The 26,493-nt window shown below is 40.1% G+C and overlaps 1 protein-coding gene across 1 annotated transcript; it reads right to left on the reverse strand.

Moving 5' to 3' along the window:
• Nucleotides 1-335: 335 nt before the first annotated feature.
• On the reverse strand, nucleotides 336-24,600 carry tomm70a (translocase of outer mitochondrial membrane 70 homolog A (S. cerevisiae)). Its single transcript, XM_052014088.1, is given in 19 exon segments — nucleotides 336-729; nucleotides 2,916-3,038; nucleotides 3,755-3,852; nucleotides 4,900-4,964; nucleotides 4,967-5,015; nucleotides 9,854-9,873; nucleotides 9,876-9,960; nucleotides 10,479-10,613; nucleotides 11,517-11,724; nucleotides 12,161-12,209; nucleotides 12,212-12,314; nucleotides 14,410-14,519; nucleotides 16,280-16,292; nucleotides 16,294-16,407; nucleotides 18,678-18,697; nucleotides 18,700-18,848; nucleotides 24,377-24,483; nucleotides 24,486-24,575; nucleotides 24,577-24,600. Coding segments are annotated over 19 exon segments (1,716 nt in total). The 3' UTR covers nucleotides 336-575.
• Nucleotides 24,601-26,493: the final 1,893 nt, after the last annotated feature.

Genomic DNA, 26,493 nt, shown 5'->3' on the forward strand with positions numbered 1-26,493 from the left:
CATATTATAACTCAATTAGTCATTGATGAATGTAGGGAGCATCAAAACTATCAACTCAAGTTGGATACTATATGATGCATGCTCAATCTTTAAGCTATGACCACCAGAATCAGTCTTAAATATTCGACGTTTCATTGTACACTCTAAACAGGCAAAATTACAAACTTACTTTTGCCCATTCTCATCTCATGGCAGAAAATATGAACAATCACAATTTAGTTAATTTTGTTTATAATTTTTGTTTATATTTATTTGTATATCACAACATACTTTTAAAGGGGAGCTCCAAACGTATGTACATAAGTTTCTTTTTTTTAAAAATGATCACCTTTAATGAGAATAAACTATAAGATGTTTGTGTGGCCTGATTGTGTAAAACAGATGTTTTGCTCAGTGCCACTTCGAAGGCCAACTTGAGTGCAATTTATTTTGCACACATTCATCATCAACCACTGACGCACCTATACAGAAGACATTACCAAGTATCACAAACATCACTGTGGCATTCAAACAGTTTTAGAAAGGATTCAGAGGCTTAACAGAAGAATGGGAATCGTGCTGTGAGTAACTTTAAATCACAGTGTTGGGGGCTTCAATCCGTATTTTTTAGCAACTTCGGTCTGTGCATATGCAGCATCGCAAAGTGAATATAAATGAGCCATCTCCATTTCTGACTTGGCCAGATTAATGGCCTTGCTAAACATTTCGATAGCCTTTGCCAGATTTCCCCTGTAAAGATTTTAAAAGAAAATGCAAAGTGAAAATTCTTTGAAACAATAGTACAATTTGGGCAATCTAGAAATAAAATGTGAATCAAAAACTGCAGTCGCTAGAAATCTAAGATAAAAGCAGAAATGCTGGAAATGTTCAATAGGTCAGTTCTGATGAAGGGTCTTTGGCCTAAAACTTAACTCTGTTTCACCTCCCACAGATGCAGCCTGATCTGCTGAGTATTTCCAGCATTTTTATGTTTTCATTTCAGAAATAAGATGAAACTTCCTGAGGTACATCCACATAAAAGACTGAATAAAACTTTAAAAATTTGACATTTAAGTAGATGGGGAACCCCAACCAGGAATCTTTGTATATAGAGCACAAAGCCATACACAGGCTTGTAAACCTGAACTCAATTTCATTGAATAAAGAAAATCAATAGTAACATACTAATTGATGGTGAATTATTGATGATGCAAGAGGCAAAGTTTAGAACAAGAGAAGACATTCAAAATTAAGAGACCTCAAATGGGATTTGAATAAAGCTTTATACTCCATGCTTCCCTTCAATGTGGAACTATTACCATGAACATAATAGTATTATTGGCAATCATTCCCCATACTGTTCTGAGTACAGTATGGGAAACTAATGTGGAATGAGGGGAGAATAATAGTTTAGGGTAGGCTTAGTGTAAAAATGGTGCGCGAAACACTTGAAGGGCCAAAGGCCCTGACACAATACTGTCTCTATCACTCTATAACTGTTGCAGTTGCACTAAGACCTTCAATATGCAGTAGGATTAAGACAGAATTGGAACAATTTAAGCTTACAATAAAAAGTTGCTAAATCGATCTCATGCTCCCCAGGGCAAAGTTTTTGGATGGAAGTGAAGGAATGGCTTGTTTACCTCTTAGTTCGTTTCCCCTGGAGTGAAGGAGGCCAAAGAGTGACCTGATAGGGTCAGAATCTTTTTCTCATAGTAGGGGTATCAAAAACAGAGGGCACAGGTTTACTGTGAGAGGAATATTTTGTTTTAAAACAGAGTGGTTGATATCTGGAACTTGCTGCCAGACGAGGTAGTGGAATCAGATACAATAAGAGACATTTAGACTTGAATAGACAATGCATAGAAGGATATGGACCTAATAAGGGCAAATGGGATGGGTGCTGCTGGGCCAAAAGGTCAGCATGGATGTGGTGAGCTGAAGGGCCCGTTTCTGCCACTGTACAACTCTATGAATGTTATCTGAGAACTGCTGAGCATTGTTCGACAGGGAATATCGATAAATATGCTGATTTTTTTTCCTTCCTGTATTTTGATTCCAGGCTGCAGTTACCCAGCACTTTGCCAAATAAGATTAACTGATGGAGCATAACCCATAATAGGACAGGTTACTTGGTACTCTACAACTCTATTGGTATGATCTGAGCAATCTTATTTTGTTTTATAACTAAGCATAACTGAGTTTTCCAGCTCTTCCCTTCAGCAGTACCACAATTGCATGTTTTGGCTCGCCAGTTTGCTCTCTGCCACAGAACAGCACAACTCATACGTGAAATCAAATACTCAACTGTCAGATGGACGTGTACAGCACCACCTGCTCAATTCATGATTCCATAATAGTTTTAAGCTAATGCCTCTTCCACTGAAGTCAAACACTCTCCAGTTCCACATTATCACTGCAGTATTTACTATCTATAGGATGCCAAACTTATTCCTGCGATGTCTTTGCTGATTAGTACCACAGCAGTGAAGTCAAGGAATCATCCAAGTTCGTTCTGAAGTCACAAACAATTTCACAATGTGCACAATCAATTTTTATTCAATGTAGGACCAAAATCCAGGGAATTCTTCATTAGTACCATGGGGTTATTATTAACAAAAACTGCTGCAGCTCATGGGAGTGCACCACCTCTCAGACTAATAAGAAACAGTCAATTGATGTCATCTATATCCCAAGGACATTTTCTCTTTTCAAAAAGATGCATCTAGAAACTGCTGTATTTTCAAACAATGAACTGCGTGAACATTGGATGATGCTTTTCTCGGTTATAACCCGTGAGAGGTTTGCAAGTTTTGAAAACATGCTTTGTGGCAATCTAGAACTCAGTAATTGACACAACCCAATATCCACGATGCATTTCTAAGCACCAATCCTTTTAGAAACCAGATTTCAAGCTTGTAAAAACAAATGATTACCTCTGGACCTCAATGGTACCCATGGTCTCGTATGCAAAATCACATTTGTTATCGATCTCGATGGCCTTGCTGATTAGTTCCAAGCCTTTATCCAAATCCTGCTTCCACTGAAGCTGAAGCAAGCTAAAATGAAGTAAATACATTTCTGTAGTTATATACAAAGTGCTTACAATGAACAGCGATGAAACAAAAGGACACACTAACTTTCCCCAGGGCAAGATAACACTAGATCTAAATTTTTAAAAAATCAATATGAAAGAACCAGAGGCTGCTCTGATAGGTTCAAACTTTAAATGTAGTGCAAGCTCTGAAACTTGGTTAGGTCTATAATTCTGTGCTTTTGTACAGTTACCTTATCTGAACTGAGTCAGCACAAAGACTCAGCCATTGGCCACAGCATTCCTAAGACAGGGAGAGGGCACACATACTTAATATTTTTATACAATATCTCTGCCTAGAATGTGTATGCACACATGTTGTTTGAGGACAGGAATGCTTTTTCAGTTGAATAATCTATGATAGTTGCAGCCATTGTCCATGCTGTAGAAATCCCACATGACAAAGGTACTGGGATGCACCCCTGCAGCTGTATCCCCTAAGGAGTCAATGACAAAAGAAAATTGGCAAGATGTTCAAATCGGCCAATTCCAGATAGATGGCAATGGGTGGACATTACAGTGATCTTCATCATCTAAACGTTTTTTTTGGTGGCAAGAATAAGACAGCAAAGGAAGGAAGGAAAGCTTTATAGGAATGATCACCAGTTCTTGGTCCTCACTGGTACATTCATCTGAAATTCCACTTGTTCGAAGGGAGTTTATAAATCACAGATGACTTACCCTTTGTGAACATATGTTGTTGCATTGTCTGGTTCTAGTTCAATGCACTTATCGTACATTTCATCTGCCTTACTAAAATGCTGCTGGTCAGTTAAAGCCTAGAACAAATAATTTTTTGTCAAATGTTGCATTATCTAATAAATGTCCATACACAAGATTGCAAAGATTAATGTTCAGAATGTCAGTGAACCAGAATTAGAATATGAATTAACATAACATCTTCCACATCTTTAGGACATTGCTAAAAAATTTCAGACCCAATTAAAATTTCCCACCCTTCAAGTAGCATAATAGAACCTTTTACTTGCATTTAAGAGCAGACCTCAGTTTAATTTCTTTCAAACAATTTTCTTGGTCTAGATAATTTTATGCAACCGTCTGGACTAGTTGTGGAATATACAGTATGCAAATTTAGAGTACTCCACTAGCCTGCTTCATAAACCATAAGTAAAAGTAACCAAAAATAAGTTAGTATTAGCAAATCAACATTCGTGGGAAAAAATGGCCTCTACAAGTTTATTATTGAAATAAATGAGGGAGCCCCACCTTGTTGCACTGGAGTTTGAACAATTTATGGAGTGTGAAATCTGAATAATAAGCAATTATATTTTGAACTAAGCTATTTTTAACTGCTCTAAATTCAAACAGCAAGAGAAGGCGGGTACACCTTCAAGGTTGTGAAAGATCAGTTTAGGTCAGACTTCTGGCAGTAAAGGGTAAAAGATAAATGAAAAGTTGCAAATATGGCAATCTTAAAATAAACTAGTAACACAAAGCAAGCTGGTCAACAGTATAGGCAGTAGACAGAATGCTTTATCAGTCTGAATTGGGTTGCTAAGATACCCTAGACCAGAAACACAACGTTTCTGAACAAATCAATCTTGACATGATTTGATAGACTTATTCCTTGCTTACCAGCTTTAACAGCAGAACTGCCTTTTTTTTTTTTAAAATATCCTCAGAAAATCAAAAAACTTAGTAACCCCAGAGTGATAAAGTGAAAGACACGTTTAAACAATATATAAATGCTGCTATATCCAAATGAACAATACTAAAAAGGTCTTCAGATGTTAAAATGTTCCATCCTCCATAACTACTGCTAAACAGAAATACACAAAATAACTTCCACTGTGCTGAAAGCTTACCTGTGCATATAATGCATAACCTTCTGCACACTTGGGAAAACTTTTAATGACGTCTTCAAAACCTTTACAGCCACTTGGATCTGCAAAGGATTACTTCCAGTGTAGGCCTGACGATACTGGAAGAGAAAAACGATAAATGTCATTCAGCCAAGTATCTGGTGAAGGTGGAATTGAAAACATTTTTGCTGGAAAGTATGAGTTTTAGAACATAGAATACAGGTCAGGACAGCCCTTCGGCCCATGATGTTGTGCCAAAAAAGTTTTAACACATTTTCCCATTGATATCTGTAAAGATTGTTGGATTAGGATCAAGATTGCTATTTTTTCTTGTAGTTTTAGTTTTCTTTACACTTGCTTATATGCTTGGATAATCACCCATTTGTCTGTGAACTTTTAGTAACTTGTAGTATAGTTGGCTCTGTATTTTCTTTGTCTGTCAAACTGACGTGTTCGTGGCAGCGCAACTCAAAGTACTTTTCCACTGACTGCCTTATCAGAAGACCCCCCTCATCTCTGACCAGTTTAGACTGGTTTGCAGTATAAAGGGAGAGCACAAGGACAAGTTCTTTGATGCTTGCTGACACTGCCTGACCTGTACTCTGATGAACATCTAATAAATACGAAATGTAACCATAAGATTGATTCATCATTCTTGACTTCCGAAGAACCTTCTGGATAACAACATGCCCAGATCTAACAACTTGGCATCACAAACAGGATAGATGAAGGACGTGGGAGAATTCCAGATGAGATGGAAAGTTTCAATGCGGCGTTTTCAACAGGAGGCAAGACCTTCCTCCTTACTTCCCTAATCAGAGAAGAACCTAGTTCTTCCCTCCATACACTGTTTAAAGGAAGTCTAAGAGTTGAAGTTAAAATCCAGGGATCCTCCACTTTACTCTTTTTAAGTGAAGCTAAACAGTACTGTTTGGCTGTGCAGAGTCTACTTATTAAAATCGGATGATTCAGTGTAATCTATTTGGCTGTTGTACAGTCTGTTGAATTTTGATTGTACAATCTATTGATATGGGCTATTAGCACCTATTGATTCTGGCTACAGGCTCCAGTTAAGCGAACAATTGTTCTATATCTACACGTGTATGAGGAGAATCAAAGCCATGGCCAAATTAGAGAAGAAACCTACTACAGAAAAAGGGGAACTGAACTCCAGTTGTTACATGTGAACAGATGACTGAGGGTTTGAGTTCTAATGTAAACAAAGTATTCCAACTGGATAAGATCAGTGAAGAAATCAGAACGAAATATCATCATTGCAGAGTCTAATGGAATCTGGCTACTAGATGATATTAAAAGGGCATGGGGTAAGATCCAGGGAATTCCCGAGGGAAAGGAGAAAACTGGATGGACATTAGCAGTCTTATCACAACCAAGAGAAAACGTGTTCAGTTACAAAGTCAATACAATGGAGACTGCAAAAATCTAAAGAAACAGATGTGTGCGTTAACTGAACAAGTCTATTCAAACTTGGAGGAACTGCAGAACAAACATGACACTGATACAACAGCGACCTCTAGTGATTCAAACAATGATGACCATGATGAGAAAATAGACCAGCAGCCCTGTTAAAGACCAGATCTGATCTTGCTGACAGATGGCTCCTCAATGATTGAGGGAGGAGTTAGAATGGCTGGGTGGGCTATTGTTTCTGAAACTAAGTGCTGACATCAGGAAGTATGGTTCCTGGTACCTCTACATAACAGGTGGAACTGAAAGTTCTCACTGAGGCCTCTAAGATGGCAGAAGAAAAATCAACTAACATCTACACAGACTCCAGATATGCTTTTGGTGGTGTTCACGATTTCGGAAATCTGTGGAGGCAGAGGGGATTTCTTACGGCTATAGGAACTCCAATCAAAAATGGGCAGTTGGTACAAGAATTAGTGGCTGTATTGAAATGTAAAGGCCATTCCAAGATGGACACAGTTGAAAGCCACAGAAATGCTCTAGCAGATGAAGCAGCAAAGAGGCAGCACGGGAAGGAATGAATCGGCTAACTAAAGCCACAAGAACAAACTTTATCGCACACAAATATACAGGATATTCGAGGAAATGCAGCCTCAATGCTCTAACAAAGAAAGTGGTCCTGGATGGAGAATGGTGGGAAATTACACAACAACGGAGCATGGAGGTATCGCACTAGTCACAAACTGGTAGCCCCAACCACGTTACTTCCTTATCTGGCACAGCAGATACACTCCTTAGGACATATTGGGGTGGAGAAGATGACCAATAGATTCTCCCAATAGTGGTGGAATCAAAGTTCAAGTCACAATCCCTACAAACATTAGAAAGGTGCACGACGTGCCAGAAAGCAAACACAGGAGCAATGAAAAAGCTACCAGAATTAAGAGCTCCGACCCCACCTGGACCATTTTTGCATCTACAAGTGAAGACATTACATTACCAAAGTGCCAAGGATACTCAGATGTACTGGTAATAGTGAAGAAGTTCTCATGGTGGGTGGAGCAACGAAAGCCACTGCCCCTCTGGTCAAGGACGACATACTTCACTGGAAATGTATGTCTGGAGTTATGCCGGACTGATGAATATTGAATGGTCCTTCCACCGTCCACATCATCCAGAGTCATCAGGACAGGTGGAACGAATGAATGGGACTATCAAACAAGAAGGACTAAGCATCATGAGGGTGTACCATGGCCTATGCCCCCCCACCCACCCCCCCCCCCCCCCCCATGGTCCAATGCAGCATCAGAGGAACCCCCAAACAAGAAGACTAGACTAAGCCCATTTGAGGTGGTGACAGTACGACTCATGTAATTACCTGGAGCTATTGACCTCAGAGATGCTGAGATACACATTATAACAGACAGCTTAGTTGACTATTGAGTGAAAACTAACCCAAGCTGTTCAGTCTGCTTCTCAGATTTCTGCCGTCTAGAGCGATCCAGCAAGAGGAGGGCATACCTTGGTTCCTGGTGAGTGGGTCCTGATTAAGAAACCACATAAAGAGCCATTGGGCGCTCAGTGAGAAGGACCTTATCAGGTGCTGTTGATTACTAATTCAGTAGTAAAGGTTGAAGGAAAGAGTAAGTGAATGCATGCTAGCCATTACTAGTGAGCGAAGATGGCACCAGGAAGTGAAGACAGAGACAGCAAGCACTGAGGTTAATGTGCTAGTAACCTCTGACTCAGTGCCTAGGCCACTGGGCTAGTGATTAAATCACCAACCAGTTAGAAGACATTGAACAAAGTCACTAACCACTGGGACATGACTAAGCTTTATACTCAACGCTGGTACAAGTTTTTCTACCTTTGAATTTTCAAATGTAGTCATTCAAAATGCTGTATTTAGAATCAAAGGGGGGACTGTTGGATTAGGGTCTGTATTGCAGATTCCAGCATCTGCAGAATTTCTTGTGTCTCTGCTATTTTTTCTTGTAGTTTTAGTTTTCTTTGCGCTTGTTTGTATAATCACCTGTTTGCCTGTAAACTTTCAGTAACTTGTAGTATTATTTAGCTCTGTATTCCTGTATTTTTCTTTGTCTGTAAGACTGAAGTGTCATGGTAGTGTAACTCAGACAGTACTTTTCCACTGACTGCCTTTCAGAAGACCCCCCCTCATCTCTGACCAATTTAGACTGGTTTGCAGTATAAAGGGAGAGCACAAGGACAAGTTCTTGTTACTTGCTTTTACTTGATGACACTGCCTGACCTGCACTCTGATGAACACATAATAGATACGGCTGTGACTTCTCAGAACCTTCTGGATAACAACATCTCCAGATCTAACAAGATTAATCAAGTACCAATATTAATCATGATCATTTTGGTTGCTCAATATAATTTCAGTTCCTTCACAATGCATAATAGAATCACTCAGTGAACCACCATTAACGGTCTGACTTTTTAAATTTCTAACTTCAGGGATTACAGCAAGCAAAACAATATTCAATTTATCACACTCATACTAGGCTCGGGAGGTGCAATGAATACTTTTCCTACATAAATCCCTATATTGACATTGTAATGTTACATGATTAGCTCCACATCATTTGGAACCTTTCCCCTTGCGTTGAAACACTCTTTTGGCAGGATCTTGTATGCTATAAGTTAAAATTTCTTGCATTCAGGTTATGCATGGATAATGGTACCAGAAAGATGGAGTAATGCAAGCACACGGGGAGAGGGGGAAAACAGACATCTGGAATGCCTGTCCAGAGAATGGAAGATGGGTGGAGGGCAAGGATGGCACTGGTAGGAATGCAGGGACACAAAGCCAGGGAATATGTGATTTGCACAGAACATTAAATAGGAGAGGGATGAAAATCCTGAAGGTCAATTCTACGGGTCACAGCACGTCAGAGGATAATGGGAAGGATCTGGGCAATGGGGGCACAAGCACTGTAAAGACAGCATTCTTAAGAGTGCTTAAACTAGGTGGATGACAAAAAGCACTGGTAAAAATCTAGCTATGATGTGAAATGTTACTTGGTGGAGAGAACATATCCAAGTTTCGCATTACTGAACTAAGCCCGAGGTGGTTATCAGGGAGCGAGTTGGAGCAGAGGTATGCAAGCTTCTATGAGATAGAATAGCATTGGTTTTACAGAAGGAAATGTGGCTTCATCTTGGCCTTTGAGGCAAGCACTTGAAAACAGCGACAACAGCTGTAAGGATGAATGAATGAATGGATGGATGTAGTGGTGAGGCAGATCTGGGATTCACCAGCATTCCTGTGAAAAACTGACCCTTTCAAATAAAGCCACAGGAGCTAAATGTTGAAAAGCAAACTAAAACTGACACCCAAGGCTTAGCTCACAGTGCTGTAACAAGTAAAATACCAGTTAGTAAAGTATTATTCAGGGTTTATTATTGATTCTTGCTCAGTGAATATTCAGCAGGCAGCCATGGTGTATCAAGACATTTACCGGTAATGGAACTTACTGAACAAAATTAGAAATTAACTGCTTACCAATGCAAAGCACTTCTGGCCTGTGCTAGAGCAGAGTCTGGACGCAGTCTAATGCACTCATCAAAGTCTTCAACAGCCTCCTCCACGTGGTCAAGTAAAATCTTCAACTACAAGCAAAATTACCACATATCAAAGTCATACATATCTGGTTTGGTGTTGAAATTAGGAAAGATCACAGTGTTATCCCCCACACCCATTACTCCAACAGCATACCAAATATAGACAAACTCTGGGAAGATGCAAGTTTGGAGGATGTGCAGGAGGCTAGGATGGAGGAGAGGAGAGGGCTGGAAAGAGGGAAAGAAAAAAAATAAAAGCAAGTCTTTTCCATAAACAGCTTCTGCCATTAATTCTTTAGGCACAAAAACCATCAACTAGAAGGTAGGATTAACAGCCACGTCGTCTGAAAGAAGTTCAGTTCAGTTTACCACAATTACTAGAGATGGGTAATAAATGCAACCCTATCACTCACATTGAAAACAAATAAAAACAAGATATTTTACTTTAATAAAGCTGCACGATTAGTCCACTTTGCCAATTAATCAGAAATTTACTGGTTATTTTAGCTCCACAAATAATAGAACACAATTGGCTCGCAATGATACAGACAAATCAAGCTCCTCACTTGTCCTCGATGATGATAAACATCAGCATTTTGAGGATCAATATCAGCAGCCATGTTGAAATCTTGCGTTGACAGCTGTGACTGTTGCTGCTGCATGTACATGCTTCCACGCTTGATCAATGCATTAGCACGCAGCTGAAGAATAAATACAAATAGCAGAACATTACTTAAAAATTCCTTTCCCTTGAGCATATTTATTATACAAGATGCTGACTGCATGCTTTGCCGTCGATTTTACAATGGGCAAGGTGCAATTGTGCTTGCAGCATGTGAAAAGAGTTCATTAAACCTATTGTTTTAAGGCTGCTAAGTGAATACTATTATATTAATTATAAAATTTACACTTTTCTTCAATAGGAATGGACTACTAATTTTATAATAGTGTCAGCTTGGTTTGGTGGCAACATTCCACACCCAGCTCAGATGTTATGCTCAAGCCACATTCCTTTAAGCACAAAAGTCAGGTAGACTTACAAGTACAGTACTGAGGAAGTGCTTTTTTTCCCAGAGAGTATATTATATGAAGGCCTAGGGTATAAAGTTCTTAGAGAAGTGAGCTCTTCCTATGTTCTAGCTTGTATTCATCCATCATGCAAACAAATTCACCAGAACAAATCAACTGACCTGTTAGTTCAACGACAGAAGTCTTACTTCACTGAAAGAAATTACTCTGTTATGATTACACTTTAATAGCAATATTGAGACACCGAAACAAAAAGCACTACAAAAAGAAAGTTTTTTTCCTCTGTATTATCTTAAACATTGGTTTAGTTTTAAATTGATTATTCTTTACTGTCACAGATGCTGCAGTGGTTAAAATAAAACCTTAAGAACTTCTTCAGATGATGATGTTGGTCACAGAAACATAGGAGATTGTTAGATACTATCATGGGATTTTCTTCAAGGTGACCAATAACTGAAGAACTTACTTTTAAAATAATAAAAATTGACCAGCTATATTTTTTTTTGTGAACAAAAAGTACAACTTTCTTCTTTCAATGTTGGTCAAATGAAAGGAAAGTTGGATGAAGCACCTACTTTCACATTTGCATCTTCCATACTAACAACCATATCAAGGTCAGGTTGAGCAGCTGCTGCATTGCCGATTAGCAGGTAGAAGGTAGCCCGAAGCACAAGGCTTCTGCCACATATTTTCCTTTTGTCCTCTATCTCTTTTGTGCATTCACTAATAATTTTGTCATAGTTCTCTTCCTCCATGTACTGTTTTGCCTTCTGGTAGCCAGACCTGAAAAATACAAAAGATGTAGTCATGACTGAATAGCATTATTAGGTAAGTATATTCTGCCCATTCCATTTATCCATCTAGTGAACCATTAGACCTGCTAAAGGTTTACAGGAACCACAGCAAATCCTTGCTGCTAATCATTGTTCATACTCCAAATCAATATTGGTGACTTCTGGATGATACAACTATAATTAAAGATCCATCAAAAGCTAAGACAATCCAATCACCACCAGAATGAACTTCAAAGAGCATTAGTGAGAGCATCAATTGCCAGTGACAGGAATCTTAGCCGATTTCCATTCTTCTTTCCCCAAGTGTGACAAATTCCTTCAATACAGATCATGGATTAAAAACAAGACCTTTTCAACCTGAACCATTGCTATATTGTGAATTCATCCATAAATGTTTTGAAAAACATACATTATTATACAATCACCTTCCTGTTCTCCTGACGTCAGCAGCTTCACCCTCTTTGTCTTTGTCTCGTCAGGCTTTTCACCTTTAAGCAAAGGCTGTGAGATGATATCATCAGTAAACGAATTGAAATATGATTTGATGAACTGAGGGGAGGGCATCAGAGGCTCTCTGTTCTATAATGCAGGGGGAGAGGGGGGAGGGAGGGGAAACAAGAAAATGAGGAAAATTCCCAAAGTGGTAAAATACTTCATAAGATTCTTAACCAGTGTAAAATACAAAGATATACTCATTACAGCAGGTTACTAAAGAATTCTCTTTTTTAAAATTGTTATCAAATACAAAGTTGTTTTACAGTTCTTTCTGGCTCAAATACTAAATAAATGCCCTACATATCTGCCCTACATATCTTCCCAACATAATCAGCAGAATTTTAAGGAGCCATAGATTTGAGCCTTCAAATATCTTAGCAACCTAATTTTTTTTAACCCATTGGCAGCTTATGTTTTATGCCTCTCAAACTACATAATGCACTATACTTACATTAAGGTTACTGCGAGTAGGTTAGTTGATCAAGGATTCATTCAATGTTGTATCTCCTGCTCTAACATTTTTCTTTAATTTTCAATTTATTTTAATTTTTGCCTTTATTACTTTTCCTCATAATTCCATGTTTTTTTTATTCTTTCCTTCTTAAATCACTGCCGCTGTGAATATTGACTTTACCCACACTAACCCATGTAACTTCATTAGTATCATCATTATGGTAACACCGAATGTCTTTTCTTCATCAATTCCCTTTACCATCATCTCTAGAAAGCAGCATCAACTATGATTTTCTATGTGTTCTTTGCTGCAGCCATTCACACAACTCTCACTGTGCTCAATATACCAATGATAATGGATTAACATGCTTATATATATTAAAAACCCAGAGCATCCATTCTGTTGCTTCAACAACTTTGGCCTCTCCATCTCTCTCTCCTGATACTAATCACCCCAATTCAAGTTTTATCTGATTTGAACTTGTCATCACTAAAACTTAATGTGTCCATGAAGCCCTCAACCTTGTGAATCATCACAATTTCTCTCAATTTGCTTTCTATCAGTCCCATTATCAAAATGTCCTTATTGTTCAATGCTGCTGTGAAAGCTCTGCCACAACCTTTATAAACACTCCTAATTACTTAGTTAAGGAAGAATTTACTGGTTCTGGAGGTGCAGCTTAGATTAGTGAGATTGGTTCCTGGGATGAAGGGTTGTCTTACGAGAAAAGAAAAGCTGAGCGGGCTGCTGTTCTCTGGAGTCTAGAAAAATAACAGGACAATTTCATCAAAGGGTTCTTGTTTTGCTGGATGTCATGAAGCTATTTCCTTTGGTGGGAAACTCTACTTCGGGAACTGTGTCAGGATAAAGGATCAGACACTTTACACGGGATAAAGGAGGGATTCCTTTTGTTTTTAAAAAGAGGATTGTGAATCTTTGGAATTCTTCACCCCTGAAGCCCATGGAGGCCATCAGTAATACAGTCAAGGTTGAAGTTGTTATATTTTTGGATTAAGGAGCAAATCAAGGGGAATAAATATCAAGCAGCGAAGTGGAGTTGAGGCCAACTATCAGATTGGCCATGATGCCCCTTAATGTCAGAACAGACTCAAGCAGCCATAAGATCTACTCCTGCTCCTATTTCAGATGATTATGATTCCATCCTCAAAATGATCTCTAAGTTAATATTTCAACTTGCCAACTTGGATCCCACCTCAGGCATTTACTGGGACTTAAGATCAGTAAAAGCCACCACAAGCATTCTATGCAACTTGTGGATACTTTTTCCCATCCTCCTTAAACACGCTACTCTCCACAATAATGTGTCCTTTGCAGCACAGCTCTCATAGCACCACGGTCTCCTGATTCCACTGCCTTGTGAAGACCACACTGCTTTAAGAAGTTTCCCCTTCTTGTCCAGAGTTTATAGAATGTACTTTAGAGCTCCACTCCTTTGCACACTTCCTCACTCTCCCTGAAACTCCATCAGTATACCAGTATTACCATTTTCCACTGTGCTTTCAAAGCTCTTCTGTTTGTGCCTTTAATGAGTTTCCCTTTTCATTCACTGTTTGATACCTATGATTAACTAAGTTAAATCTTTGCGTACCATTGCGAACTTGTATGCTCATTTTGGCAGATGGAAACACAGATTGTATTGTTGTGCTTGAAAAAAATTCAAGCCGACGTTTTCTAACAGGTACATATAGTACTTTAGCCACTAACCTTATACTTTTCTTTAGCTTTCTCCTTTCCAAGTAGCTTAAGGACTTTGTCAGCAAGAAGCATGCTTTGCTGGTTTTGGAATCCTTCCAGGATACAAACTGCAGTAACATCTGAAAAACGTAAAGACACTGTTAAGATATCCAACAAGAACACTTTGAAATATCCCCAGCAATGGTTAAAGTCTCATCATTATTTTTAAATGAAAGACAGTTTCCTGGCATAGCTCCAAACAGTTTGCAAACACCATTTTTTTAAACAAAAGGTTAGTATAGAGAGGACACATACAAAAACAAGTATGCTGTGATCTGGTGCAATACAAATCAAATAATGCTATTGCCTAATTTATATATAAAAAACTACGGGTTAACTTTCCTATAAAGTAATTTTTAAATTCTAGATCATTCATGCTGAATCTAAATGGGAAGCTACAACATAAAACAATCAACAAACTGGGGAATTAATGGCAGTTTGAATGAAGAACATCATTCAGGAGTGTGAAAGAGGGTGCTACCCCTGGTTCACGGAGAGGGAGTAGTCAAGGACTTAGTCAGATATAATAGCCAAACCGTTACAATGCATCTAATTTTTGTTTTGAAAGGGATAATATCTGTTCCCAACATATTCTTCACTTCTTTTTCCAATCTTTTTATTAATTTTCAGATTAATACATATAACATCGATAATTATACACGTAATACAAAGAGATTGGGAGGACAATCATGACATATATAATCATAAACAATAAAAAATATTCTAGGCCCCATGGTTTCTTGCTAAATGAATATATTACAAAAAGAAAGTCAAAAGGAGAAAGTAAAAGATTTATTATATAAAAAGAAACCCAATCGAAAAAAGCATTGTAAGTAATAAAATGAAACAAACTAAAACAAAAATTTCAAAAGAAAAAAAAACTGGACTGATATTTCTCGCTGAACAAAGAGCATTATTATGTCGTCAACTCCGCTCCTCTAAATTCAAAGATTATTGAAAAGGGATCGATATCATATGAAAATATTGAATAAATGGACTCCAAACTTTCTCAAATTTAAGCGAAGAATCAACAGTGCCACTCCTAATTTTTTCTAAGTTTAAACATGATATAGTTTGAGAAAACCATTGACCAGTGGTGGGTCTTCACTTCAATAAGCAGGAAGAAATTAGTGGATGAAAAATTAAATCGTTGCAAGGTGCTGCTGACAGCAGCATTCCACTCTTCTGCTGCAAAACAGATGAATAACAAATTATTCTGAATATGCTCTAGAAGCAAAAATAAATAATTGAATCCAGATTTTTTTCCACTATATTAAAGTGGCATTTCTTTTTCTCATGAAGTACATGTAGAATTTCAGGTCTTCCACCTATGCAAGTTGGAAGTTAAATATTGTTGTTTCCTTGTCCTGGAAACATAATTATGGCAAGGCCAGAGAATGATGTTTAGAATTTCTCAACCTCATTATACTCAAGTTTGATGGTTACACACCAACAGTATAATTGTGGCCTTATATCCAGTATGGTTATAAAAATTGCTTACCAAGTTCAGTTCAACATGTTGGATTATTGCATAATACTAAGTCATACACACTTGAAAGATACACATTCATTACTGAATATCACCTATAATTCAGCTAAATTTCCCACTTTTCAATGCTATTAAGGGCTGAAACTGAAAAGTGCACTATGGCGAACCTGGCTTAGGTACAATTCCGCTCAAGATCCAACACTGATTTTCACTACCTAGCTTTCTTTTAGGAAAATTATAAGTGATGGTTATTGGAAGACTGAATCCCAGAAAACTACTTATCAGACAGATGTGGAGGAAATTGATGATGTAGAAAAAAAAATCAGTTTGAGGCAAAAACAAAATACAAACCTTCCAAGCACTCCATTGTTATTATCTAGTTTCTCGTAAGCCTTTGCACGGCGGTATAGTGCCTTTATGTACTTGGGATTGAGTTCTACAGCCTTGGAGCAATCCTGAGCAACTTCTTTCCATTTTTGCTGCAATACAAATGTGTTTGCATTGTTAAACAAAAATTGTGGATTTTGTTCCAGGATCACTAACGAGAGTGATAACATTTAAACTAATGCAATAGCTATTAACTTGTCTCACAGTATACAGGTTTTCACATATTATTAAAGAGTGCCATGGAAAACCTATTGTCCATGGAAAGAAATTACAAAGAACAGTATTATTTGTGGGGACTTCCAACTAAGTAAATACTTCTGTCCCACCCATCATTGATCCCAAGATGCAACATTCTATTACTGTGCATGTGCTGTGGAAACAGCAGTGGAATGCAAGTGATGCAGCTTTGCAACCAACAGCTGTCCTAGGCATTCTACAGTGACTTTTTTTTTTTGCACGCAGGAGGAAAACTTGCACATTCCCCAAAAGTCAGTAATTCTAATGCACTGTTGCTTTTTGATTGTGAATATAGTAATTCATTCATACAGAATTAGAGTTTCATAGGGAGGAGCAAGATATAAAAGAGGAAATACTGCAATCTTATTTAATTCAATGTAAGCAATGGAAAGTTTAACATGCATTTTTACTTTCCAAAATGTTATCTGGATTAACATAGATGTTTTGGAAAACATATGCTTGAATAATGTCATCAAATGCTCAACATCAACACCATATTTAAACATTTGACATCTTACTGGACAAAGATCATTTTGCTTCAAAATATGTTCCAAATAGGTTTAAGCCCTAAACTACTGAGTACATTTTTATGAGTTAATCCTAAATGTTAGTTTCTTATGCAAACATTGAAAACAATTCTTCCTCTAGAATCATAGTGATGCAGTGTGATAGTGCAGTGAAATAGACATTACTAAAGGATTCAGAATTAGTTGAAACCCCCCCCTCCCCTTCCTCAGCTAGTGTGAAGATTTCTCCTCTTTCTTCCTCTGTCCACTTCGTAATGTCCTCCCGTGCCAAAGCTCAGAATTAAGTGTCTGTTTCTAGAGTTGGGCAGGCAAACAACAAATTTCACTGACTGTAACAAGGGCTTCAATACTGAAGATGTCAGCCTGGGAGAGATCACTGATGTTTATTTGTGAATTTGAAGGATTTTGCAGAGCATTTGGGTACCTTTTTAGTGCCTTGAGGTGCCAGCCATAAGTAATCCAGGCCACAGTAGCATTTAGGAGGGCTGGGGTCACAGTTTTGTGGCAGGTCTAAGCATGTAATCTTCAAACACCCTTTCTCAATTTACCATAAGAATACATTGGTGCTTTGAAAACCTCACTGTTAATCATTATTATCTGTGGAGAGGGGGTGGGGGGAGGGGCTGGTTGATGGAGCATCTCTGTCTTGTAGATGTTGAGATTAAGACCTATCCTTTCACATGCTTCAGTGAACAAGTCAATGATGGTTCGACCTTTAAGTGTGGGCAAAATCAAGCATCATCTGCATATAGCAGCTCAACTACTGAGGTTCATATGCCCTCAGCTCTAGAGCGTAGTCACTAAGTTCAACAGTTTTACATTAGCTCCACCTCTACAGGAGGTTTGTTGATGGTGAGGTGCACCATTGTGGTGAGAGTGATTGAAGTTTTTTTTGGCAATTCTGCAGCCTTGTTTGATACCAGTCTTCACTGAATTGGCTTTGTTGCAGATTTATTAGTTAGGATTACTACTGTAGACCCATTAATTAGGATCATGATTTGCATACATCATGAAACAAATACAAGATGGAAATGAATGAATTTCTGTGGGCCACTGATTTTCAGCACAGCACTACACGATCCCAGCTGGATAATAGGGTCAAAGGCTTTGGTGAGGTCAAAATAGGCCATGTGTAAGGGCTGGTGCTGTTTCCTGGTTGCTCTGAGAGTTGTGGCACAGTGATGCTCACATCCGCAGTGCCTTCCGATGGACAGAATCCACAATGAAAATCAGGAGCAGCTTTTCAGCCATTGGGAGAAGGTGGTTCTAACAATGTGAACCTAAATTTATCCATCAGCAACTGTTGTGCACATACGACAAAGGTTGCAACAATGTGGAAAACATCATTAGACCATATTAATTTCCATTAAAATCTATGGCAGGATTGTGCAAGTCCTCATATTTACATCAACAGGTTAAGGAAGAGCAAAGTGAAATCATGTAGCCATATTATAATACAAGTGCACACTGAATCACTACCATAAAGAATTCTCCACAAAGGTTGTTTATTCCATTATCATGGAAGACTAAGCAGTCTACCATAGATGTCTTGTAGCTAATATTTAGGTAAGCTCAGTTTTAATTAAAGTATTACATACCTGCTGTTCAAATGCTGCAGCCGATTCTGGTAAAATGTTGAAAGGTCTTGCTTCTGGTCCAAAGGACACAGGCCTATTGCCTCAGTATAACAATGAATAGCTTGTTCAAATTTTCCAGCTTTGAAATACTTGTTTCCCTTATTCTTTGCAGCTTGAGCCCGGTCCAACATGCTCTAAGAAAGTAAAATTAAACTTAAAGTGGCACAGAAGCTTATCAGAGAAAATCAACAGCAGCTCACTAGCACTTTCTCAAAGGCAACTAGGGATTGGCAATAAATGCTGGCTCTGCCTGAAATACCCAAATCCTTTCAATGAATATATATAAAAAACATTTAGCCCAACCAATCCAGCCAACATTTATCGCTGTTTGAGCCTCCTCTGTATTTTCTAATCTAAGTCTACCAGCCTATTACCTTCTCTTTCATATGATTGCCCAGCCTTCCCTGACAATTTAAGCACTCCTTGTTATAGTGAATTCCACATTCTTAGCACTTTATGGCAAAAAAGCTTCATCTAAATTCTCTCCCTATTGAATTTCTTGGTTACTATCACTTCGGTCACCTCTCATTATGCTCTTTGAAAAGTCAAGCAATTCTCTTTATATCTACTTTCAAAAACCTGCATACTTTTAAAAACGTCCATTATGTCAGCTTTTCTTCTCAACAGCTGGACTGGTCTGTCCATCCTTTCCTGATATCTATATGCTCACATTTCAGGTATTATCCTGTAAATGTGCCCACTCCAGTATGTCTAAATTCTACATCCACTAACCACCTCTACCTTTATCCTCACTCTCTACTTTCTGTCCCAAGGCAAACTAGCAATCCATTCCTCTACCTGTCCATGAATGCACTCTCCAACCTTAATCATTAGTCTATTAAGGGATACTTTATCAAAGGCTTTCTAGATAACATTTGCTAACTTACATTATTGCATTATTATCTCAAAAAGTTCAATAACGTTGGTCAAGCAAAATATCCCTTTCAAATCCTTGCGATAATCATTTTCTATTTCCAAATGTTCTTCTGTTCTCTCCTTTAGTGAGAATTTCACTATTTTTCTTACCGATGATATTGACTGGTCTATAATTCCCTGGACATTGTACACCCCCCTTAACTATTGGTATTACATTATCTATCTGCCAAACCTCTGCCTCTAAAGCATATTTAAGGATTAATTATTAAACTTGTGTAGTGAAGCTTCTGCTATCTTCTCCTTAAACATTAACATTTCAGTTCACACTCTCACCAACTCAAAGACCTAGGACACAGAAAACAAAGTTTCAGAAGCTAAACAAATGAACAAACAACATCCTCCTTGATCTCTCTTTAACCACTGGCAATAATTTCTGCTTGATTTTATTTCTGAAAGCAATCACTGCCTGTTCCTTTACCTCCTTTCCCTTGTGCCAAGAGAAAATGGATTACATTAGCTTCATAGCTCTAGGTTTTGCTTCCCTGCAAATGGCCAGTTTTCCAGCTATTTCAGCACTGAAGCTGAAACCAAAGAGGCCAGCAATATGGACATTGCTGAATCCACATCCATCACATCTACTCATTTTGTATTAGGGCTCTTCAATACAATGCTCATCTGATATAAATGTATGTTATTACAGTATTTATATATGTTAATAATGTACATTACTGAGCATTTTATACAATAGAAAACATCTTGGGAAAAGGAAGACAAATTATCCAATATATACATTCTGTGTACTCAATTATAGCACTAGAAATGTTTTGTGTTATGAAATCAAAAATACTCCAGTTATTGAATTTTGCTGCTCAACTACCTATGACAGAAAAACAACATGCCAAAAACAGGATTCCAGTGACTAATCAAATATTTCATGAGAGGGGTGCAAACGTAAAATAGTTTTCAAACAATTGAAGTCAAATTGCCAACTTGAAGTGACACTCAATTCAGAATGGAACTGAAAAAAGGTTAGCTGGAAATATAGTGTTAACAAAGGTGAAGTAACCTGAAGTTCTGCTTTGGGTCCACTACTTTTCATGTTATATGTTAATGATCTGGATGATAGAATTGATGGCTTCGTGGCCAAGTTTGCAGATGATATAAAGATAGGTGGAGGGGCAGGCGGTGTTGAGGAAGCAGGGAGTCCGCAGGACTTGGACAAGTTGGGAGAATGGGCAAAGTGGCAGATAGGGAAGTGTACGGTCATGCACTTTGGTAGAAGAAATAAAAGTGTAGACTATTTTCTAAACAGGGAGCGAATTCAGAAATCAGAGGTGCAATGGGACTTGGAAATCTTAGTGTAGGATTCCCCAAAGGTTAACTTGCAGGTTGAGTCGGTAGTAAGGAAGGCAAATGCAACGTTAGCATTCATTTTGAGAGGACTAGAATATGAAAGCAAGGATGTAACGCTGAGGCTTTATAAGGTGTGGTCAGACCACATTTGGAGCATTGAGAGCAGTTTTTGGGCCCTGTATCTAAAGAAGGATGTGCTGGCCTTGGACAGGGTCCAGAGTGGTTTACGGGAATGATCGCAAGAATGAAAGGATTAACATGTGAGGAGCATTAGATGGTTCTGGTCCTGTACTCGCTGGAGTTTAGAAGGACGGGAGGGAATCTCATTGAAACCTACCAAATATTGAAAGGCCTGGATACAGTGGATGTGGAGAGGATGTTTCCAGTAGTGGGTGAGTCTCGGACCAGAGGGCACAGCCTCAGAATAGAAGGACATCCCTTTAGAAGAGAGATGACAAGGAATTTCTTTAGCCAGAGGGAGGTGAATCTGTGGAATTCATTGCCACAGACAGCTGTGGAGGTCAAGTCATTGGGTATATTTAAAGCAGAGATTGATAGGTTCTTGACTAGTAAGGGTGTCAAAGGTTACAGGGAGAAGGCGGGAGAATGGGGTTGAGAGAGAAAAATAAATCAGCCATGATTGAATGGCAGAGCAGACTTGATGGGCTGAATGGCCTAATTCTGCTCCTATGGTCTTCATTCATTCTGTTCTGCTCTGCATATCATATTACAGTTTCTTAGAATTGCTACAACACATATACATTTCTAATACCATCATAGTCATTCACCAAGTTAAGGGACTTTTTTTCTACTGATGATGTACTGCTCAATAAATTTGTGATAAATTATTTTGGCACAATTACAAAATGTATGGTTGCACATTTCAGAGAAAATTAACTAAAAACACTGAAACAACTTCTGACAATGGCTCTCCAACCATAAACTAGGGATGTTTCTTTTGCCTGTTGAGTTTTTGCTGCATTTTCAGTTTTTTTTTTAAATAGTTTTTAAAAAGGTAAGAGATTGTATTCAGACGGTTCAAAAGTCCTTGTATATGATTCACTTAAAAGTTAATGAGCAGGTGCAGCAAACAGCAAGTCAAACAGTATGTTCTTTATTGGAAAAGGATTTGAATTGCAACATTTTACCACAAGTTTGTAGGGTAGTAGCAGAGAGGAAGATTTTATGAAGGGAGTGCACTGAAGTTTTGCCAGTTTGATCCTTGGGATGGAGAGTTTATTATACAAGGAAAGATGAAGAGATGAGGTCTATATTCTGCAGAGTTTGAAAGAATGCAAGATGATCTCATTTAAATGTACTAAAATTCTTATGGAGGTCAATAGACCAGATGGAGAGTTGTTGCTTCACCTGGCTGGAGTGTATAGAACAAGGAGTCAGAGAGACAAAAAGGGGGTCAGCCATTCAGGACAGACGAGAAGAAATTTCTTCACTGAAAGATTTGTCAGTCTTTGGAATTCTCTACCCAAGAGCACTGTAGAGGCTCAGTTGCTGAGTGCATTCAATACAGAGTAGCAGCACATTTTTAGAATACCTAGATATATGGAGTTAGTGCAGAGAAATGGCACTTGGCCACAACCTTATGAATGGTGAAGCAGGCACAAGGAGCTGAGTGGCCTACTCCCACTTCTATTTCTTATGTTATTACATTATGTCCCACAGTCATACCTTGTGGTGGAAGCAGAATCTATTGGAGCTTTTCAGCAGCAAATAGATCAATATTTGAAAGGTAAAAGACATGATAGGGTATGGAGAAAGAGAAGGAGTTTCTGTTACTTTGACATTCAGATGACAGCACAGGTATCAACAATTCTTCAAATGCCATCACAAGCTTATACTATACCCCGATTCTGGGATCATTAGAATAAAACACTGTTGGAGTGATGGAGCTCCACCACTGAAAGAAATTCCGCAAGATTACAACAGGGGCGGAAAATGAGGAGCTTAAAGAAAGGGGATCCAGAGCTGATAGCTTTACTTTAATATTAGCTGGTCCAAAAGGCATAACTCCTACAATTCTCTGGCCCGTGTTATGTCCATACTAAATGACTTACCCTCCTTCATTCAGTTGCTTGTTCCTCTTTATCCTTCAATGACAGCCCCAAATGAAACAGAAATTGCTGGTAACACTTAACAGGTCAGACAACATCCATGGAAGAGAAACTGAGCTAATGTTGCGGAGTAATGACCTTTCACCAGAATCCTTCTACCCCCATCTAATGAAAGGTAATTGACCTGCAAACAGTAACGCTGCTTCTCCCTGGCGCTGACTGACCTGCTGAATATTTCCAGCATTTTCTGTTGTAGCTCAGATTTCCAGCATCTGCAGTTTACGGCTGCCTCGTTTCTGTTGTTGCCCCCTTCTGCCAACCTGCCCAGCTTTTACCCTGTTCCCCTCTTCCGGGAGTTCACCCCCCTCTTTCCTCCGAAGCTTTCACCCTCCGCCTCTCCACAGTTTTTATCCTGTTCCCGTCCACAATATTTACCAGGCACCCTCCCCAGGTTCTACCCGGCCCTCCTCCCTCCCCAGGTTTGCCCCTCTCCCCCTTCCCAGACTTTACCGTGCCCCCCTCCCCAGGGTTTACCCTAAGGAAGGAGACAGATTGCCCCTTCCCAGGGTTGCCCCTCTCCCCCCCCCCCACCAAGGATTTACCCAGCCCCCCACACCAGGGCTGCCTCTCCACTCACATCCCCCCCCCCCCCCCGTACCTGGTTGTCCATCTGGTTCTCCCCATGATCGCCCCCTCCCTCCCCAGGGTTGCCCCCCCCCAAGAGTTAATCCTGTTCCACCACCCCCCCCACTGTACTTGGTTGTCCATCTAGTTCTCCCCACGATCGCCCCCTCCCTCCCCAGGGTTGCCCGCCCCCCCCAGAGTTAACCCTGTCCCACCCCCCAGGGTTGCCCCCTCTCCCCCCCAGAGTTAACCCTGTCCCACCCCCCAGGGTTGCCCCTCTCCCCCCAAGAGTTAATCCTGTTCCACCACCGTACCTGGTTGTCCGTCTGGTTCTCCCCACGATCGCCCCCTCCCTCCCCAAGATTGCCCCTCCCCAGAGTTAACCCTGCCCTCTGCCCCCCCCAGGGTGCCCCTCCCCCCCGTACCTGGTTGTCCGTCTGGTTTCTCCCCACAATCGCCCCCCAGAGTTAACCCTGCCCCCTCTCCCCCACGGGCTGCCCCCCCCCCGAGTTAACCTTGCCCCCTCCCCCCCCCCGGGCTGCCCCTCCCCCCCGTACCTGGTTGTCCGTCTGGTTCTCCCCACAATCGCCCCCCTCCCTCCCCAGGGTTGCTCTACCGCCCCAGAGTTAACCCTGTCCACCCCCCCCCCCAGGGCTGCCCCCCCACTACCTAGTTGTCCGTCTGGTTCTCCCCACGATCGCCCCCTCCCCACCTCAGGGCTGCCCCTCCCCCCGGTACCTGGTTGTCCGTCTGGTTCTCCCCACGATCGGCCCCCCTCCTTGGGCACGGGGGCTGGAGATGCCCTCCGGCGCTTTCCTCTCGCTCCGCTTCGACACGGACCGTTTATCCACAGGTAGAGGGCGCCGGCCCCCAGCAGGACGGGGGCGCCGATGGCGAGCGCCAGCTGCCAGCGGGACAAGCCGGAGCCGGCCTGCGAGGTCCACGGGCTTCGAGGCCGCCATCAGTGTGCTCGCAACGGCGAAGGGGGGGTCAAGGGGCGGACACCCAACGGCAAACACTTCCGGGGCGCATCCTCGCCAATCACAGCGGGACCTTGTGCTGCAGCGCCACCAGCCGTCGGGAGGACCCACACGGACACAAGTGAATTCTTTCTTCCACTTGACGTGTTCGACCTTGAAAGATTATTTCTAGATTATTTTCTATTTCTTTAATATCTCCTCAAGCTTCCCCCCTCCCCTGCTGGCACAAAGCTTTTGCTGAAACCATACCTGGAAATATTGTGCGTAATTTTGGTCTCCTTGCTTAAACAAGGATACATTTGCTTGAAAAGATTCACCAGGCTGGATGTCATCTGGGGAGGGATGAGGAACCTTGGTCTCTCTAGAGTTCAGAAAACTGAGAGGTGATCTCACTGAAGCGTTAAAAATTCTTAGAGAGCTGTATGTGGTAGATACAGGGAGGTTACTTCCCCTGGATGAGGACACTAGAACCAGGGCTTACAGTCTCAAACTTAGGAGTAGACTATTTATGACTGAAATGAAGGAACCTCTTCACTGAAAGATTAGTGGTCTTTGGAATTCACTTCCCCTGAGGGCTATAGAGGTACAGCCATTGATTTCATTCAAATCTGGGATCAAAAGTGTTTTGGAATAGTCGGTGAATCCAAGGAAATGGGGATAGGGTAGGAAAATGCCTTTATTTAGAAGATGATCTTGTTGGCTTCCTTCACCCTTTCATTTCCTGTGTCTTATGTTTTAAGTAATTACCAAATCCATCTGCGTGAACTGACAGTGCAGTCTTCAACTCTTACCCTCAGAATCCTGAACCCCAAGTTCATATCAATTTTCTACATTTGTTGATTTATTATCAATAAATTCATATGGGCAATCATTTGTGTTTAATGCTGATGATCATAATTTCAGACACCAAGTCAGCATGTAGGCACTTACTGCCAAAAATCAGCGAAAGACCTTGTGTTGTTTTTTTCCCAGTATCTTTTCTCTTTAGGGTAGCAGTGACTATATTGAATATGTACACTGCTTTCTCTCATCACTTTTCCTGGGCTAATGGTCATACAATCCCTGTGCACCATAGGTGAAACAACAGCAATAACAACTTGTATTTATATAATTCCATTAATTAAACAAGATGTCCCAATTAAAAAATAACATTGAACAAAGATATTAAGAGGGAATAGTACTTAGTTGCTGGGGTAAGTTTTAATGGAGAGATAGCAAGGCAAACATACTTGGGAAGGGAATTTCAGAGCTTTGGCTTCCAGATCAACATATTGTTGTGCTACTTGATAGGTTTTAATATCAGAAAACTGATCTCTGTCTTATATCTAAATAAGGCACTCAGCACATAACAGAGCCATCAATCAACATGCAACTTGTCATTGAAGTTCTTGTTGTAATATTCTAACATAACCGTGCATTTTGCAAATGGCATGGTCCTCATTGGAGGCGAACGGAGTGCTTCAGCATTAAGTAAATGGCCTGCGCCAGGGCGTCCAGCAGTAAACGATTCCTGGAATCTTCAGGGATGATCCAGGCCCCTTCCATCAGCAAGCTAAATCCTCCTTTCTTGGTGGGGCAGGAATGGGTGCTGATGGAAAATCCCCCATGGTGACAGTCCCTGTACAGATACCACCTTCAATGGTGTGATTGTTTCATCGGAGATGTACGATGCTCATTCCATCACCCACCCAACACTCAAAGGCAAATCTCACCACTTCTGGAAAGAGTTTCCACCCATGCAGGACATGTGCAGCAAAGCTTATGCTTCTCATATAACATTGCAACCGAAACACGGCCTCTGCGGTGAAACCTCACAGAAAGCATGGGATTTGCAATTCAAACACCCATTATGAGTTGCATGTGGGTTACAATGTC

This window comes from Pristis pectinata, chromosome 4 (genome assembly GCF_009764475.1).
Source record: "Pristis pectinata isolate sPriPec2 chromosome 4, sPriPec2.1.pri, whole genome shotgun sequence".
Taxonomy (NCBI): domain Eukaryota; kingdom Metazoa; phylum Chordata; class Chondrichthyes; order Rhinopristiformes; family Pristidae; genus Pristis; species Pristis pectinata.